Source organism: Lonchura striata, chromosome 2 (assembly GCF_050655825.1).
Source record: "Lonchura striata isolate lonStrDom1 chromosome 2, ASM5065582v1, whole genome shotgun sequence".
NCBI classification, from domain to species: domain Eukaryota; kingdom Metazoa; phylum Chordata; class Aves; order Passeriformes; family Estrildidae; genus Lonchura; species Lonchura striata.
The window spans coordinates 48,088,707-48,107,380 of NC_140704.1; the positions used below are offsets into that span (position 1 = coordinate 48,088,707).

The 18,674-nt window shown below is 38.7% G+C and overlaps 1 protein-coding gene across 2 annotated transcripts in view; it reads left to right on the forward strand.

Moving 5' to 3' along the window:
- Positions 1–18,674, forward strand: part of TRANK1 (tetratricopeptide repeat and ankyrin repeat containing 1) — a 51,670-nt gene that overhangs the window by 26,332 nt on the left and 6,664 nt on the right. For both annotated transcript variants that reach the window (XM_021553324.4, XM_077786598.2), the window contains exons 12-21: positions 474–650; positions 2,005–4,881; positions 5,483–5,682; positions 6,153–6,290; positions 9,113–9,253; positions 9,919–10,075; positions 10,894–10,982; positions 14,968–15,071; positions 16,642–16,774; positions 17,634–17,779. In XM_021553324.4, the coding sequence (XP_021408999.3) occupies positions 474–650; positions 2,005–4,881; positions 5,483–5,682; positions 6,153–6,290; positions 9,113–9,253; positions 9,919–10,075; positions 10,894–10,982; positions 14,968–15,071; positions 16,642–16,774; positions 17,634–17,779 (4,162 nt within the window). The remainder of the gene's footprint in view (positions 1–473; positions 651–2,004; positions 4,882–5,482; positions 5,683–6,152; positions 6,291–9,112; positions 9,254–9,918; positions 10,076–10,893; positions 10,983–14,967; positions 15,072–16,641; positions 16,775–17,633; positions 17,780–18,674) is intronic.

The following is an 18,674-nucleotide window of genomic DNA, read 5'->3' on the forward strand; positions in this document are numbered from 1 at the left end:
ACCAGATGTCTTTCTTTTTTTAACTAGTGTAGACATCATCATACTTCATGTTTTGCATGAGCTTATTCCTAGGATCCCTCTGGCATATTTCATTTAATCTTACAGCTTGATGTTAGCTGTAAGTTATGGACACATGGTCCTGTTGAAGCCTTTTGAATGCCAGAGGAGCAAGGAGGTCTCTTGTTTCGGTCAGTGACTGACTGACTTGGAAAAAATATGTTCTGCCTTTATGTCTTCCTTTATGCCTACACAACAGAAGGACTGGTTGTTCAGTTTAACGGGAGACAAGGGGAAATGATGAAGATCTTCTTAGTCAAAAAGTGTTTTAACAGATACATGTAAAAAACTGGCAAAAAATACCCCTATTACCTGCCCGGCAATCAGCATCTGACTGCATCTGTTGAGAGCTTTCTGCAGTTAGCAGATAAGTGTATGAATTTTAAACCCTGATATTTTCCTGTCCTTTACACCAGCTCTGCCTGATGGTTTTGGAACCAAGTCTGAAATACCACTGAAAATATGCCTCAGAAAGAATTATTTTGAACTGGTATATTTGCTGCTGACCAAAGGTGCAGACCCTCGAAACCTCTCTGTTACACAAGGAGATACTCCTTTGCATGCTGCAGTTTTCATCTGTTTAAATAATAAAGGTAAGGCTTTTGCTGTTGAAAATGTTCCCCATTCCTGCCCATTCTGCTGCTGCAGGGGGAGTGGATCAGGATGTCTGAGTGTGTCTCAGCTCCCAAACTCTGCAGGCCAGAGGATACACAGCTGTTAATCTGATGTGTTCTGCTTTGTGGCTGCACTGGCTGGATCTGTGAAGAGATGTTCAGGTGACATGGGGGAATCAAGGAAGGCTTGTCTCTGAAGCTCTGTAAAATGAGTGCTAGGTGGGTTGGAAGAAGCAAAGGTATAGTTAGAGCAATGACAGCAGACTTTGAAGGAAATCCTGCAGTGGCATCTGAAATCTGTTTATCAGTTTTTGTTGAGTTATAAATCAAGTGAAGTTTTGCTCAGGGGAGAAGTGAGTGAAAGAACTGCAGGGCCTATGTAAAAATGTAGAATCTTAGGATAATCTGTGAAATTGAGCCCCTAAATCAGGTTTGATTTTAATTTAAAATAATGCATTTTTGAGTTGAAGGATTAAAATTATTTCGAATGTTGAATTTATTAATCTTTAAAGCACAAACATTTTATTGAATGGCTTTAGAGAGATTAAAAGCATAGGTAATGCCAATTGTAATTTTTAAATCAAAAGTCTTAGAAGTCCTGTGACAATGTTCTCTGAAGTATTTTTCACTGTGTAAAGTTTTTGGTGTGCAATTTCTTTACAGTGATATTAGCATGTCACTATTTTGTAGCTAGAATAGAAATGTTTCATATATATTGTCTCATTTAAATCACATCTCTTATCTGGATGAAATCCAGAAAGCTGTAGAATATATATGTATTTTTTTCCCCCCAGGGAAGTAACTAATTTTATTTTGTAGGAAGTTGCTCCAGGGACTTCAAATATCAGGAAATAATTGGGATTTCCTGCAGGTTATTTTAGTAAAGCAAAGTTATCTGCAGCAGATTACTTCTAGGCGCCTTCTTAAAGTGAACCAAAGGACCCCAGAGCACTATCTGGAGCTGCTGCTTGTCTGGATGACAGGGCACCAGTGTCCCTTAGGTAGCAGTCAGGACTGATGTTGGAAATGAACAAATCTGTCTGTACCCAGAGGTTAGAAAGGGAATGAAATTGACTGATGCTATGGGAATAATTGCAGCACTAGGAATTTCTAAAGCTTTGCTGCCTTTGTATTGTTTTCCTGAAACTTGGGAAAGCTCAGTTTTGAGATGTTTCATGTGAGCATGTTTTATAAACATGAAATGTAGATCTTGTTTTTCTTTTTAAAAGCAACTGATTTTAATTTACTAGCAGCAGAAAAGTATTGAAATTGTTGGCATATGATGCAGACCTGTAAAGCAAGTTAGTTTATTTTCTGTTTGTTCTGCTTTCAGATTGTACTGGTTTAAACATTCTGAATTATTTACTTGACCTCTTTGCTTCAAGACCATCTGACTTTCCATATCTTAATCCAAACATACAAGATGACAATGGAAATACAGTGATGCATATTGTTTTCCAGAGAGGATTTTCAAAGCAGACTAAGAGAATAGCGGAGTTATTGGCAAAATTTGACATTAACTTCAACATAAAAAACAAATCAGGAAAAGATGTGATGCATAGAATTAAAAAGAGAAATCCACTGCTAGAAGCTTGGAATAATGCTGCACAGGAGAAGAAGAGGCACCGCCAAGATAGAGCAGGGCAGTTGGTTAAAACATCTAAACCCATTCCAGCCTCTGAGATTTCGCAGTCAAAGAGCACGGGGCGTTCTTCATCTGGGTTCTCATTAAAGGCACCATCTGGAAACGCAGTGCATAATGATTTAAAAACCCCATGTTCCATAAAAACAAAAAAGGGTCAGTTGGCAAAGCAGCAAACAGAAGGATTAAACAGCCCCTTAACACTGCAGGAAAGTCTAGTGCAGGCAATCACAGTTTTAATTCAGCAATTGAAAGTGAGCGACACCCTGAAAAAGGATCATCCTCTGGTGCAAAAGCCACCTTCAGCCCAGACTAATTCGGAAGAGGGAAGGAGTTCCTTGCAACCTTGTGGAAGCATAGCTCATCCTGAAAGAAAAGGAGGTGATTGGGAGAAAAAGAAGGGAGCAGAGGAGTTTAGTATGGCCCTGCCTAATGGAGAGAAGGAAGAACTAGAGGAAGAAAAGGGAAAGAGTCTAGATATTGAAGCATATGTGCAGGAGTTTGATAACATGACTTGGGAGATAGAGTGCACTCCTGAAATGCTAAAGACTTTGAGCAGTAAAGCTGTGCCTCATTTTCTGAAAGCTAAAACCATAATGACAATTAAGCGCCTTGGCAACGGGGAATGGTCTAGGGGCCTCCAGAAGCCACTGAAACACTTGAAAGCTGATATCCAGCTGTATGAAGCCAAATTGGGCAAAGGTGCAAGAATGCTATGGGAACTTGCCATTGACTTTTCTCCTCGTTGCAGTGAGAGTCCAGAAAAGATAATGGAGACAGAACAGACAAAAAGTCATCTTGAAAAATCGGGTAGAGTTTACACAGAAATAATTAGAATTTGGGCCATTGTTCTTGACCACTGCAAGTTGAACCGTGCCTTAGAAAATATATGCATTTCCTACAACCGTGGCTTATCCTGCATTTTGAGGAAAAAGCTCAAGGGTATAAATGAAGGACATCAGAATCACAGCGTGACAACACAGAAGCGTGTTCCACGTTGTTATGTTGAAGACATGGAGGCAGAAAAATCAAAAGAACATACCATGCCTGAGTATTTCCCTCCAGCTAGTGCAGCAGAACTGGAATACAATATAATGAAATTTCACAGCTTCAGTACTAACATGGCACTTAACATTATAAATGATGTGCAGTCTTCTGTTGATTACCCTTTCCGTGTTGGGGAGTTGGAGTACGCAGTGATTGATCTCAATCCAAAGCCTATGGAACCAATAATTTTAATTGGCCGAAGTGGGACTGGGAAGACAACTTGCTGCTTGTATAGACTTTGGAAGAAATTCTATTCATACTGGGAAAAATCCACCTTGGCAGATGGGCCTCTGTTGGAGAGGCAGACATGGCAGCAGAGACAGTGCAGTGAGGTTGAAAAAGCTAGTTCAGGGAAGGAAGACGGTGAACTAAACCACGAGAGTGATAATTCAAGTGAGGAGCAGGTGAGTGATGAGCAAAACCAGGACAGTGAGGATGAAAATGTTCCCGTGGGCACAGCTGGTGCAGAAATGAATTTTTGTGGTGACCATGAAGGAGACCAAACATGTAGCACAGAAGCATGCAACAGGCTGGAGCACCTGCACCAGATCTTCGTAACAAAAAATCCTGTCCTGTGCCGAGAAGTTCAGAAGAATTTCATTGAACTTAGCAAGTCTTCCAAGGTGACCAGTCACTTCAAACCTCTGGACCCAAATATTCACAGGCTACAGGACATTAAAGATGAAAATTTTCCCCTGTTTGTCACCTCCAAGCAGTTGCTGCTGTTACTAGATGCATCCATGCCAGACCCATTTTTTCCAAGAAATGAAGATGGAAGTCTTAAAAGAGTAATTGTTGGTTGGAGTCCTCAGGAAGACTTTGTTGTACCAAATTGGCAGGATGAAGATGAAGAAGGTAATCTTGAAGCAGAACATGGTGATGATGGAGGTGCTGCAGATGCATGCTCTAAGGAAAGTGATCCTTGGATTTTTGTGACTTACAACGTATTTGCAAATGAAATATGGCCAAAAATGATAAAAGGCAAAAGCTTGTACAATCCAGCACTGGTTTGGAAAGAAATCAAGTCATTTCTGAAAGGCTCTTTTGAGGCACTGAGTTGCTTTGGCGGCAAGCTTACTGAGGAGCAGTACAAAAAGCTAGGCCGAAAGAGATCGCCGAACTTCACGGAAGACAGGAGTGAGATCTATAACCTCTTCTGTCTTTACCAGCAGATACGGTCACAAAGAGGTTACTTTGATGAAGAAGATTTGCTGTATAACTTATCTCAAAGACTTTCGAAGCTCAGGGAGCTGCCGTGGTCCATCCATGAGTTTTATGGCGATGAGATACAGGATTTCACGCAAGCTGAGCTAGCCCTGTTAATGAAATGCATCAATGACCCTAATGCCATGTTTCTAACTGGTGACACTGCCCAGAGCATAATGAAAGGAGTTGCTTTTCGATTTAGTGACCTGAGGTCGCTGTTTCATTATGCAAGCAAGAGCTCTGTGAACAAGAAGCAGCGTGTTAGGAAACCCAAAAGGATTTATCAGTTGTACCAGAACTACAGATCCCATTCAGGTAGAGTAACAAACTTATTTATGATCTGAGCCTGTGCTCTTCAGATGTCACTAATAATTGAAGTTTTCTGCTGGCCAGTTGAAAGCCAGTCTCTATGTAGCCTGTTTTTCAAAAAGATCAGATGGACATCTTTTTCTGATATGTCAGTTCTGGTTTTTGACATCTCAGCTGGGATACCAAAAATTAATGTTTTTAAAATTACAGTTTTTTTAACTCTCATGCTTACTGGATGCTTTGGCTGTGTTTGAGGGAAAACTTAAGAAATGGTCATTCTCATTTCTGTTGGCCTATCCCCAAAGCACTAGATTTTTTAGTACTGGTGTGCTGCTGCTTTTCTTAGTTGTTTCTCATTTGTGATCTTTATTTTGTGAGAATGCTGCAAGCCACTGTAGCATGTTTTCTGGTCTTCAGAGGCCCAAGAATGGCATCCACTCAAATTGGCAGAAACATGAATTGAAGCTTACAGCTCCACCCTTCCCTGATTAGTGTTTTTGTCTTATTTTGTCATATTTCTTGATTCCAAATGTCTAACAGAACCTTTTTAAAGTGTGTTTTCAAGGACTTCATGCTGAAATTTAAGACCTTATTCTGCTTTTTGCAGGTATTCTCCGTTTAGCATCTGGAGTGGTTGATTTGCTCCAGCATTATTTTCCAGAATCTTTTGATCGCCTTCCTCAGGACCGTGGTCTCTTTGATGGGCCAAAACCTATGGTCTTGGAGTCCTGCAGTGTTAGTGACCTAGCAATTCTGCTGAGGGGCAACAAAAGGAAAACACAACCCATAGAATTTGGAGCGCATCAGGTTTGCTTTTCTTAGGCTTTTTGCAGATTCTGCCAGCTCTGTTGCTAAATAATAGTCTTGTATGAGCTGCCCACAACTTTCCTTTTTAAGCCCTTGTCTCACTGATAAATTAGACATTTCAAGCTTAGAATCCTTTATTGTGTTGGTTTCTGTTTCTTCTTAATATGTCTGGTTCTTTTTGTTCTTTTTTTGGTGTGGGGTATTGTGTGAGGTATTGTCTGACCTGTTCCTTTCTAACTCCAAATTTTCTTACACCAGATCTAAAACTGTCTGCACATACCACGCATTTGTCAGTCTTCTAGTGGCAGCTTTGTGACCTTTTTTGTGGAGTGTGGTGAAATTCTCTGTGAAATGTCTAGTTTTTAGAAGGCTCTTGTATTATCATCATGTTTGTCTTCCTCCGTGCAATTGTTTTGTTTTTTTTTTCCTTTTTTGCTTTCTAATGTTTTTTTAAATGTATCTTCTGGCAGGTTGTATTAGTGGCAAATGAAACTGCAAAGGAGAAGATACCTGAAGAACTTAGTTTGGCACTTGTCTTGACAATTTATGAAGCAAAGGGCTTGGAATTTGATGATGTCCTCCTTTACAACTTTTTCACAGATTCTGAGGTATTTAATTCTTACCCTTTTTCTGCACTTTTTCTGAAGCCTGTCTTACTTGTGGTCTAATTGGTGATTCAGCTGGGAAAGGATTCCCCCTTTTCTCTGAAGATGAGTGGTTTCTTTACAGTAGAAAACAGAGAGGTCATAGGTTTATGAAATAAGAACATGTTCTTTATGTGCTTCATTTTCCTTCAGATTTACTGTTAAAATTTAAGGGAGAGCCTTAGGGTACACACAACATTGCACACACACACACACACACTCTTCTGCTGCACACCAAGACTACTCCTTTGACCCCAGTGAGGCAAGTATTCCAAGTATTCCTTACTGAGCATGCCTGCAGACACTCCATGTAGCCATGACTGAGTTTCTCTGTGATTAAACACTCAGTGTGAACTGCCCTTTTGCAGATGTCTTCTGCCCCTCAAAACAGTGTCTCGTGGTTTTCAGCAGATGAAAACCACAAGAAAACTGAGGGCAGCTTACTGGTATCTCTTCACAGAGGTTAGTGAATGTTACGTGATAAGGGCAGAAGGAAGGAGTTTGAGGTAAATACTGGCTGTCATGGTAGATTTCTCAAAGTTGATTTGTTTCTGGTGATTCAAGTTGTAATCAGAAAAACAACAAGACATTTATCAGGATTTAGCAGAATCAGTTTAGCAGAGTTGAGTTGTGTAGAGCATTTTAGCTTAGAGTAATGTATGTCAAGCTGTTTTCATACAATTCTTCCATGTTTCTGTGAGTCATGAGTAATTGAGTTGATTTGAGCAGCTAAACAAGCAGGCAAGAAAGCAGCTCACCCTGAGGTTTTCTAATTTAGAAAAGCTGAATCTGTGAACCATTGTAAACACAGCAGTGTGGCCGTGTGCACTTCATAAAGTGTTGGGTTTTCTTTTTATTTGTCTTGAAAATGAGATTTAAGAAGAGTCTTGTTTCAGGAAACAGATGTGAATGAAAAATCTAGAAGGCAAATAGACCAAGCCCCCAAAACACAGCAAGCTCTTGGCCAAACTGATACCTTTAGCTGGTTGTCGTGTTACAGTCTATGACAGCCTTAGGAATATCTTCATTTATGATTTTTTGAAATCTTAACTTCAATATACATTTTGCAGGAAAGATTTCCTGCTTTTTTTACCCCATGAGAAGACAGTTAAATTGTTTTGTGTTGCTCAAAGCTCAGAAATATATAGATTGTAAAAACGTTATTTCAGCCTTATTATGTGTATTTTTCATTTTGTGCCAGAAACTTGGCAGTATTTAATCACATTTCAATTAAATGGAATTTTCAATACCAAAAGGGAAAAATGAACTTCACTTAGAATATAATCACAATTTTAAGGTTATTAGTTTTATAGGGATCAGGACCCTGCAGAGCAGTGTGATCAGGAGCTGGCATTTCCTACATGGCATGAGAGTGCACAGCACTGATCTGCTGCCACACTTAATTTACAGTTTAGAGTGCCTGTGCATATTTATAGATATCTTTCACATGTCTCTGTGTTGGAGTCCAATATTTTCTGACCACGCTTTTTTAGACTTTCCCATGAGTAGGTTTTTTTGCTCACCTCTGAGTGTTCTTACAAGAGGAGGTGTTGGCAGGTGCCATTCCACCCCCTGGCTGAGACCAGCACTAGCACTTACTGGTGTTCAACACGAAGCTTAATACATTCATCACATGAATGACCAGCCAGATCTTTTCTGGGAGCCCTGAGGATGAGCATATAAGCCAGCATGGGATATGTGTGGGTCCCGCTCACTGAGCTTGTCAGTCTTGTAGAGTCAAGGAGACTTAGTGGCTGCCCATCCTAACCTGAAGGCCAAGATCCCTCCAATGTGTTCTAGATAGTAGATTTTAGTACGACACATTGCAGCTTGTGAGTGTTTTCCCACCACCATTTACCTTTCATTTTGCTCCAAGCTGTCAGGGAGCTGCCTGCCCCTGCACTCAGCACACCCCCCCCTCAGTGAGTTTGCCTGTTGTGGTATCGTGGGTTTGTAGGAGAATCCTCATCCCTAGGACTAAAACTTGACCCTCCTCCGTGGTGAAGGTAACCTCACTTCCTTCACACTGTAAGGGTGTTTGGCTGAAAATGTGTAGTCCACCCAAGGAGGTTTTAATGTTTAATATAAAATTACTTATTTGATATCTTGAGCATTGCATATGATTTGGATCTACACTAGTAATATAGCAGTATCCTGAAATCTGAAGGCAAGCATAATAAAACAGTGGCAATATACATTGGAATCACAATACAGATGAGACTCCCATTAGTGCTCCCTGTGTACACATACACATACACATACACATACACATACACATACACATACACATACACATACACATATGTATGTATGTGTTCTCATTGGCTTCTCCATCATGATGCTGTCCATCCCCAGTCCCTGAAAAGTAATATGCAGCTTGTAGCCAAATCAAGCCAGTTGCACTCTTAAAGGTTTGTTTTGTTTGCTCCTCAGATTTTCCACAGTCTGCTGGGCTGAGGCACATCTTTGCTTTTGCCTGGGCAGCTCAGGAAGGTGTAATTGTCTATTAGCTGGTTTAGGGAAAGTTGTTTATATGCCTTTATGACCACCTGGTACACATAGTATCTTAAGCAAAGGCTGTGTTGAGATGAAGTTCAGCTCTCTCATTGAAAATTGATGATTATTTTTTACATTCTCCCCGGAGATAATTTTCTCCCCCCGTCTTCTCTTCTGAGCCTTCTTCCCTTGTAGGGTTGAACAGGTCACACCATACAGTCTTATCTTGTGCATATGTAGTCATTAGTAGTTAGTACATACAAATAAACCTTATTCTCTTGATATTTCAGGCTAGCAAAGAATGGAAGATAATTTCTTCTTATAGTCCTGATCCAGATGTGCAAGTGGGAAGTAACTTGCTAATTGAAGTGCCATTAGAGGATGCCACTGGTATGCAGGAAAGGACTCCATTTAATGTAGAAATGTACAAGGTGAGTTTTTTGTAACAATAGGAATAGAAAGGACAAATTAAATTCTTAAATCTTAAAAGTAGGGAAATTTCTTAAATTCTTTCATCCTGTTAGTTCTGTGTTTATCAAGGTTGCTTTACCTTTTATAGTTGTTCACATTTGTATAATATAATATAATATAAATATAAAGTAATATAATACTAATTTTAAAAGATAAGAGATTGTTTGCAAATGTAATTTGATTAGAGAACAAAACCTGTGTCATAGACTTTTGGGTATATTTACAGAAGAACTGTGGTTAAAGCAAATAGCAATTCAGCTTGTCAATATTCATTATTCCTGTAGTCTGGTTTCTGATTGGTGTCACTACCTTGAAATTAAGGAAGTTGCTTAGAATCTGGTGAGTCAGATATTTTCAGGATTGTATGGTAATTAATAGTTATATGTGTAAGTGATTAGAAGGAAAATAGCCTCTCATATCTGTTGTAAGTTAGCTAGATAATGGCTTATGTAATTGAAGTCCCATATTTAATATTTAGATTTGCTTACTTAAAAGCACTTTTTAACTTGTTATTCATTCTGTATAAATTCTCTGTTTTCTTATAACTGCAAAGTTTGTTTCTTTCTAACAATTTAGCTCATCTGGCATTTCATTTATTTAAGCTAATTTTTTTGTTCTGCTTTAGATGCTGAATGGAGAACTCAAGCAACTGTACACTGCAATTACAAGAGCCAGAGTCAATCTTTGGATCTTTGATGAAGATCGTGATAAACGAGCTCCAGCTTTTAAGTATTTCATCAAACGAAAATTTGTTAAGGTTGTCAAAACAGATGAAAAGAAAGGTAAATTGTCCTAAAACTTTCTTAAAAGACTGTCAGCCAAAACTTCTTGTTTTTGGGCTGTGTAATAAAGGTTTAATGCCTTGGTCCTTCTAACAGTATGCATTGATAACTGCCCTTGCAAATTTCCACTTATTTCAGTGGGTCTTAGTTATTTTGTCTCTAAAGATCAGTTGAATATGTTTAAGTATAACTTTATTGCTAATTCACTAGTTTAAGTTTTGTCCCTCAGATGGATCTGATCTTTTAATTAGTTTATTGAGTTCTAACCAGTAAATTCAGATATGTAAAATATTCAGTAAGTATGGATGGATTGGTGGTCAATATTCTACTTTTTACATTAACTTGCCATACCTATTTTAAATATTACACACATGCAAAAATATAATTTACCAGCTCATTGATGTCTGGTGTTGAGTAAGGGATCCCTCAGCCTTGAGGGGTGACCTTGAGAGGTGTTGCTACATACAGGGAGATCAGGTCACTGCTGCTCAGCCAGTTACCGTGGAGAGAGCTCAATGGACCCTGATGGCTGCAGATATTTATAGCTTAAAGTGGTCAATTTGTAGTCAGATTTCTGCTGAGTTAATGCAGTTTCAGCCACTTACCAGCCCAGTCTCCAGCTAAGCTCTGGGGCTTTTTGTATGAACTGGTAACTTCACACAACAGTGTTACCACGCTTGACTCATAGTTACCATTACTGGTGTAAGCACAAACACAGAGCTTGGAACGTTGTGAGATAATGCTTAGTTTTGGTACATGATAAGTGGTTTCTGTGGTTTATCCATTCTAACATAAAATGGTCACCCTTGCCCTTGTAGACTTAGATGACAGCATGTTTGCTAAAACTTCAACTCCAGAAGAATGGATTGCACAGGGAGACTACTATGCCAAACACCAGTTCTGGGAGGTAGGAACATATGTTTATCTGAAATAAGGATTCTTGCTTGTTCTGAAGCCTTTTCTCTGTATCTATAAAACCATCTGTAAACCTTCAGTTGCTCTGTAGCAGTCTGGCTTAATTTGTGGTTTGTAGCTGTGTGTCTACTTGTAAATGACTTACAAGAAGTGAGCAGGGAGAGCAAGCCTTTTGTTTATAATCTTAAATTCACTGCCCAGAAATTTGCAGTCTCATGAGGGAAATACATTTTAATGCAAGCAAATTAAAGACAGTTGGAAAAACAATTATTAGCATCCATCAGAATTGACTGATATGCGTGATTCTAAACCATATTCTTGACAGTATCATTGCACATACTGTAGAAAAATGAAAGCATTTCTTGGAAATGTACTAATTTGGGTAGGAAAATGATGGTTTTATTCCCTTTGTGTTTAAAGAACATAGAGATTTTACAGTCTTTAGTTTCCTAGCTTCCTAGTTAATACAGTCCAGATACAGGATGACAGTTAATGGCATTGAAGCAGAACTCAGCCAATGTGACAACATCAATGAAGTATTCTACAGGGAGATAAAATAAGGGATCTCACTAGATCAAATGCTTTTTGTCCTTATGGGTGATTTTAACTTCCCAGACCTAAACTGAGAAAATCATACAGTGGACACAAACAGGAGCATGTTGAGATTAACTTCTGGGTGCAGGTACTAGGGGAGCTGACTAGGGAAAGATAACCTCCTAATAAACAGAAAGGCATTTGTGAGGAACGTGGGGATTCGTGTCTTGGTCACAGTGACCACAAAATAACTGAGTTTCAAGTTGTTGACTGTAGGAAAAAAAGTCCTGCATACCTTTGACCCTGGAGTTGGGGCAAGCAGACTTGGGCTGTGGAAGGAGCTGATTAGTAAGGTCCCTTGGGAATTCATAAATGACAGGTACTTTTTAAGGGCTACCTCTGAGAAGTGCAGAGGCAGGAAATTCTAAAGGGTCAAAAGTCAAGCAAGTGGGGCAGAGTCTGGCTTGGATGATCAGGCATCTTCTTGAACTTAGGGGAAAAGGGAAAGTATGTAGATGTTGGATCAAGGGGAGGTGACACGGGAGGACAGCAGAAATGCTGTTTGTCACTGTAGGGAGAAAATTCATGTGGCCAAAGCTCGAGTAGAGTTCAAGCTATCCAGCATTATGAAGGACAACAGAAAAGTCATTTTAAAACACATTAACAGCAAAAGAAGGATTGAACATAACATCAGTCCATTACTTGATAGGGTCATTTACCTCACAAACAGGGACATAGGCAAAGCAGAGACATTTAATGCCTTCTTCACTTTTGTCTTTAACACTGATGATGTGCTGGAAGACTGTGACTTGGGGGATAATAAACTCCCAGCTGACTCTGCACTAGTTTGAGACTTGCTGCTGCAGCTGGATGAATATAAATCTATTGGGCTTGATGGGATTCATTCCAGGTACTGAATGAGCTGGCCCATTTTATTGTAGTCCCTTTCCATTAATTTTCAAAGGTCTTGGGAGTCTGGAGAGGTCCCAGTCAATTGGAATCTGGCAAATGTCCCAGTTTTCAAGAAGAGTAAAAAGGAAGACCCTGGTAATTACAGGCCTTTCAGTCTCTCTTTGGTGCCTGGTAAAATTATGGAGGAGGTTATTCTGGGAGTTACTGAAAATAAAATTTGAGTGACAGTGCAATCATTAGTCATAGGCAGCATGGGTTCACTATTGGAAAGTCCTACTTAACCAACTTAATTTCCTTTTATGACAAGGTCACTCATCTAGTTGACCAAGAGAAGCCAGTAGATGTGGTATATTTTGGTTTTAGCAAAGATTTTAATAGTTTTTCTCACAGTCTCTTTATTCTGGATGGAGTTTCAACACACAGCCAGACAAGTCCATAATACATTAGGTGAGAAACTGGTTGACAAGTCAGGCTTCAAAGAGTTATTGCAAATGGGGTTATATCAGGCTGGTGGCCCGTCACTGTTTGGATTCCCCAGTGCTCAATTTAAGGGCAAGAGCTCTTGAATGTTTTTATAAATAATTTGGACACAGGAACATTAAATATGTTTGCCAACTATGCTAAACTAGGAGGACACTAAACTGGGAGGAGCTGCTGATTACTTTGAAGGTAGAGAGGTCCTGCAGAGATACCTTGACAGACTATTGGGCTATCACCAACCATATGAAATTTTATGAGGGCAAGTGCTAGATTCTGCACCTAGGATGGAGAACTCCTGGTTATACATTCAAATTAGGGAATGAGAGGCTGGAGAGCAGCCCCATGAAAAGAGATGTGGGAAGTTTGGGTTGGTGGCAAGTTGAAGATGAGCCAGCATCGACAACCAAAAAGGCAGACAGTGTCCTGAGTGCATCAAATTCAGCATTGTGAGCCAGTCAAAGGAGGTGATTGTCCTGCCCTGCTCTGTGCTGGTGCAGACTCACCTGGAGTAGTTTTGGACTGCTCACCTCTGTGCAGTTTTGGGCACCACAATATAAGAAGGGCAACAGACTATTAAAGTATGTCCAGAGGAGGGTGACCAAGATGATGAAAAGTCATAGAATCATGGAATGGTTTGGTTTTGAGGAGGCCCCCAACTCATCCAGTCCCAACCCACTGCCAATACCACAGGCAGCTCTAGAGGACATGTCTTAAGAAGAGCAACTGAAGTTGCTTGTCTTATACAGCTTGGAGAAGAGATGGCTGAGGGGTACCCTCATCACAGTCTACAACTTCTTCAAAGGGAGGTCCTGATCTCCTCTCTCTGGTTACCAGTGATAGGACATGGGGAAATGGAATGAAGTTGGGTCAGAAGGAGATCAGATTGGACATAGGAAAGGGCTCTTCACTGAGAAAGTGGTCTGCCACAGACACCCCAGGAAAGTAGTCATGGCATTAAGCCATGAGTTCAGAGTTTGAGAAGCATTTGGATGATATTCTTAGTCGTGTGGGTTTATTTTAGGTAGTCCTACAGGGAGCACTAAGTTTGCCTCTATTATCCTTATAAGTCCCATTCAATTTGAGATGCTCTGTGATTATATTAAATAAAACTTCAGATACTTTTTTGATCACAGCAGAGGGGAAGCTTCTGTGTTTTGCAGGTGACAACATAAAACTCTTGGAAGGGAAAATTAATATTTTTAACAAGGCAAAAAAACAAAGTAATCAGTTGACACTATACAGATAGTTTTTATTTCCTCTTGAAAAGAAAAGGCAGTTTTCTAAATGGACAGAAAAGAGTTGAGATAAAAAACACACACAGCTAAAAAATAATCATCTTGAAATCTGAAATATATAACCCTCTATCATCTGTTTTCTTTATAACCCTGATCTTTGCTTATCAATGCTACCCAAGATGACACTATCTGGTGACTTTGGCACTTCCAAGAGTGGCTTGCAGTGTGCAATTTCCAAACAGAAGAAACACTAAATTAATGGCTAGAATAAAGAAATCATTGCAGAATAAGCAGGGTGATAATGAAGAAAACCTTGCTAGGAGCATGGTAACTCCTGGTGTTTCTGTTTAGTTTTCACAGAAAGAGCCTAGTATGATAAAAGCATTGAGCAAATATTCCTTGCTTTTCAATTTCACTTTGCACACATTAGTCTTCCTTACTTGTAGTAATATATTGTAGATGCCTGGTGACTTACCAGTTAATGGTTTAGGCTATCATCCAGATTGCATATGCTGTTTGTTCTATCAAACAAATATGTTCTATCAAACAAAATGTTCTATGGGAATTCTTCTTTCACTATTTCCATATATAATATTGTAAGTAATATTCTAATTTTGATAGTTGCATGTGGACTGATTTTAGAGCTTTTCTTTTTGTCTTAAAAATATACCACAATGTATACCTTTTCCTTTTTCCAGGCACCCTGCCAATCTTTCTGCTTTCCATTCCAGTGACTGTAAAATTAAGTATTGCTTTTATGTGATAAGCCATGGGCTGGATGCACATCTGTGAATGCTGTGTGTGATTTCACCCCAGGTGGCTGCCAAATGTTACCAAAAGGGAGGAGCAGCTGAGAAGTCAAAACTGGCCCTGACACACGACGCTGTTCTCAAAGTGCATGCAAAGAAAAGTAGCCCAAGGTAGGGTATCAGTGCAGCTGAGTGAGTGTCACTTTGTGGTGCAGAGGGTGAGATTCACACCACAGCTGTGGGACCGGACCGGAGATACCAGAGAACAGTGCAGGAGGGATGTCTTTATGTGATTGTGGTTGGCAAGAGAGATTTAAAAAATTGGAAGGTCTAGCAGCATAGGATCCTGGGACACTGCTCCCTCTAGGGACTAGTGGAAGGGCTGTCCAAATGAAATTTGCCCTTGCAAGGGCTTACTGGTTGTGTGAGAAAAAGCCTCTTATGTCAAGAGGCTTTACATCCTTAGATATAGATGGGAGAACATATATCATCAGCAGGGCTGATGGCAACTCACTCTGTTGAGTGAATATGCTAATCCCACTGCATAGTCACTCAGGAAAGGAGAAGGAATGGTGGTGTGCATTGGGGAAAGTTGCAAGCAAAAAGTGAGTTTTAGAGTAAAACTAATGTTCCAGTCATTTTAAACTAAAAGAGCAGAACCAGATCTGAACCAAAGGACAGTTTTAAAGGAACAGATTTTGAGATTAATCATTTAGTTCATGATTTCAGCTGAGTAAAATAGCTCAAGAGTTTGACAGGGGAGAGAGTTTTCAGTTTCCTGAAGAGGCTTGGAAACTCTTTGGGGACTCATCTGAAATAAGACAGAATAAAACTTAATGGAGAAAGATCTAGACCTAAGTGAATCAGTTCCTTTTCATGCTGGGGAGACCAGAAACTAGCAATGATAGCAGAATGGGAAAGGAATGACTAGATCAGAGGAAGCTGGCACACAAGGGTGAAGAGGGAAGATCTGAGAGAAATGCTATTACTGGAGTTAGTTGAGATTTTATCTTTTTTAATTACCTGCTTTATATTAGTGGCCCTGGTTATAAGTATAAGGATACTCACAAATTTTCATGATTATAGAGAAATTGTTGATGGGACTGATAAAACTTTTTCTCAGTTCACTGTGCTTGTCAAAAGCTTGCATAAAATTTGAAGAGAAGGAATTTGGTGTATTAGGAAATGTTGACAGAACATATGTAATAATGAAGCTGCCAAAGTTGAATTACTTTTTTTAATAGAGGTATTAATGCTGGTGTAAAAAGCTTAAGTAAGATTTTTGTGTGTTCTATATGAAATGCTCTGTACAGTTCTGATTCTCTAGGCTTGATTGTAAATTCAATCTAGATCATGCTGCAGTGATAGCTGGAAGGCTTGGACTGTTTGATCATAAGAAACAAAGGCTGAGAACACATTTGCTTGTGTCTCTAATGACATTGGTGCTAAACAGCAGAAAGAAGAGAACAAGCTAAGAAAAGAGAAGCAGTACAAAATCACAGTACTATACATTAGCTAAAAAACCTCAAAATAACTGTTTGACTGTCAAAGCTATCATATTTTGGAACAGACTTCTGGACAGAGCAGTGTCAGCACAAAATATAATTTTAAGAACATAACTCATCAGGTAATATATTAAGAATGAATGTGTCATGTCAATGTTGGTTGGATTTAGTGACAGGTCACATGATCCTAAAACTTAATTTGGATGTTAGTGGTAATTTTCTCTTGCTTTCTACAGGGAAAAACAGATGGAATATATGACATTGGCTAAAACTTACTTGGAATGTGGAGAACCAAAACTGTCACTAAAATGTCTGATTCAATCAAAGGAGTTCCGTCTTTGTGCAGAATTGTGTAAAAAATTAGGAAAGGTATTGAATCCTTATCATATCACTTTGCTTTTCCTACAGAATTTTTTCCTCTCATGTTGCTAAGAAAGTAGTAGTGTCTTTTTGTGTCATGGCAATAGCAAAACTGAACAAGCTCTTTAAGTCGGGCTGCTCAAAAGGAGTAATTTGTCAGAGAGTAGGTAGAAGAGGAATGAAGTGGAGAGTGATGCAATTATGCAAGCTGGCTTTATTTCTTTGGCTTTCCTCAAATGTCATTATCAGTCATTTACAGTCAAAAATTAGTGAATGATTGATGTAATGAAACTTAAGCTGTTGCTTTCTTCAGTACTCTGATGATACTGAAACTTCATTGATAACATCCATCTAAATGGAACCTTAAAACTTGGAAGGGTTAAAGTAGTGTGCTAAATATATATAATATTTTTATTTTCAGTGTGTTTCCATTAAAAGAATGTAAAGTGATTGTTTCCAAATATTTAAAGTTTAAGATACAAAGTTAGTGTTCTCATTCAGCATCCATAACTGTTTTAATTTAATACTAATCATTCCTAGAAATCTGTAAATCAGCAGACGCATGTGTAGTGTTTCCTAACAACAGGCAGAGCTGGGTGGATAAAAGTATTTTGAAAACCTTATATAATACCTTTCATTTTATACTGTGGTTTTTCAGACACAAATATTCTGAAGTTTTTTTAAACTGTCTCTTCAGTTTTAGTGATGTCTGCTTTAATAGGTATTTGATTTTATTAAGATACTTTAATTACATTTTTTAAAGTGTTCTCCTTTATTAGACAGATGATAAAATTACAGGATTTATTCCATGCATGTAGTTTTGACTGTTTACAGCGCTTCAGTTTCTTTATTGACTTCTGCATTGCAGATTAAAGATGCTGCAGTTTACTATCAGAAAAGCCAGTGCTACAGAGAAGCATCTGAATGTTATGAACTAATTGAGGAGTTTGATCTGGCCATTAAAATGTATTGTCAGGAAGAACTCTATGAAGAAGCAGCAAGGGCGGTTGAAAGGTATGTCTTGCAAGATGGTATTGGAATATAACTTTTGCATTTCCAAATTCCTTATAATGCACATTCACTGAAAAATTTTTAGAAGGGTTTTGTCTACTGACTTTGTTTACATTACCTTAGTAATAGCAACTGCTTTTTTGAATGATTAAAGCTTCTTTAATACGTACAGATTGTTCAATCAAAACATTCAAGCATTAAAGTCACTTTACCAACAAACAAGTTCTTAAATCATCCCCTCAAAACATTCATGGAAATTTATCAGCATAGACACAAAAAATCCACACTACCACATTTATCATGAGAAAGATGATAACGAAAAGCTGATGATAATTTACTCATCCAACAGGAAAAAGTTACTCATCCTCAGCATGAAGGAGAGAATATTTCACAAAAGTGGCTTAGGGGATACCGCAATAATTTTACATCAGCCATTAATAATTAATTACTGAGTATTCTAAAGTGCATGTTACAAAAGATGCAACCAGGTGTTTTGTTCAGACACTCAATAAGCAACAAAGTATATGCAGATACATACAGCAAGCTTGAAATAATTCTCTCTAAACTGACAAGTTTATGTAAATTTTAGAGAATACTGTATATATTGACCCTTGGAGGATTCAGTGAAATTCATATTTTTTTATAAATAGAAGATTAATGTTGATAAAATATGGTAAAATTATTTGTACATTGATTTGACAGTGTGGAGAATGCTTCACTAATGCTGTAAACCTTGTGATCTTGTTTGTACCAAAAGTTTTAGTACTCTTGATTCTGACAGCCTCATGTTGTAATTAATTTCTTTCTGTAGATCTTTTAGGATGATGTGATCCTCTTGCACCTGACAGGCATATCACATGGAACAGTTGGCCTTTTTGTAGGAAGGGTTTCTAGGGAA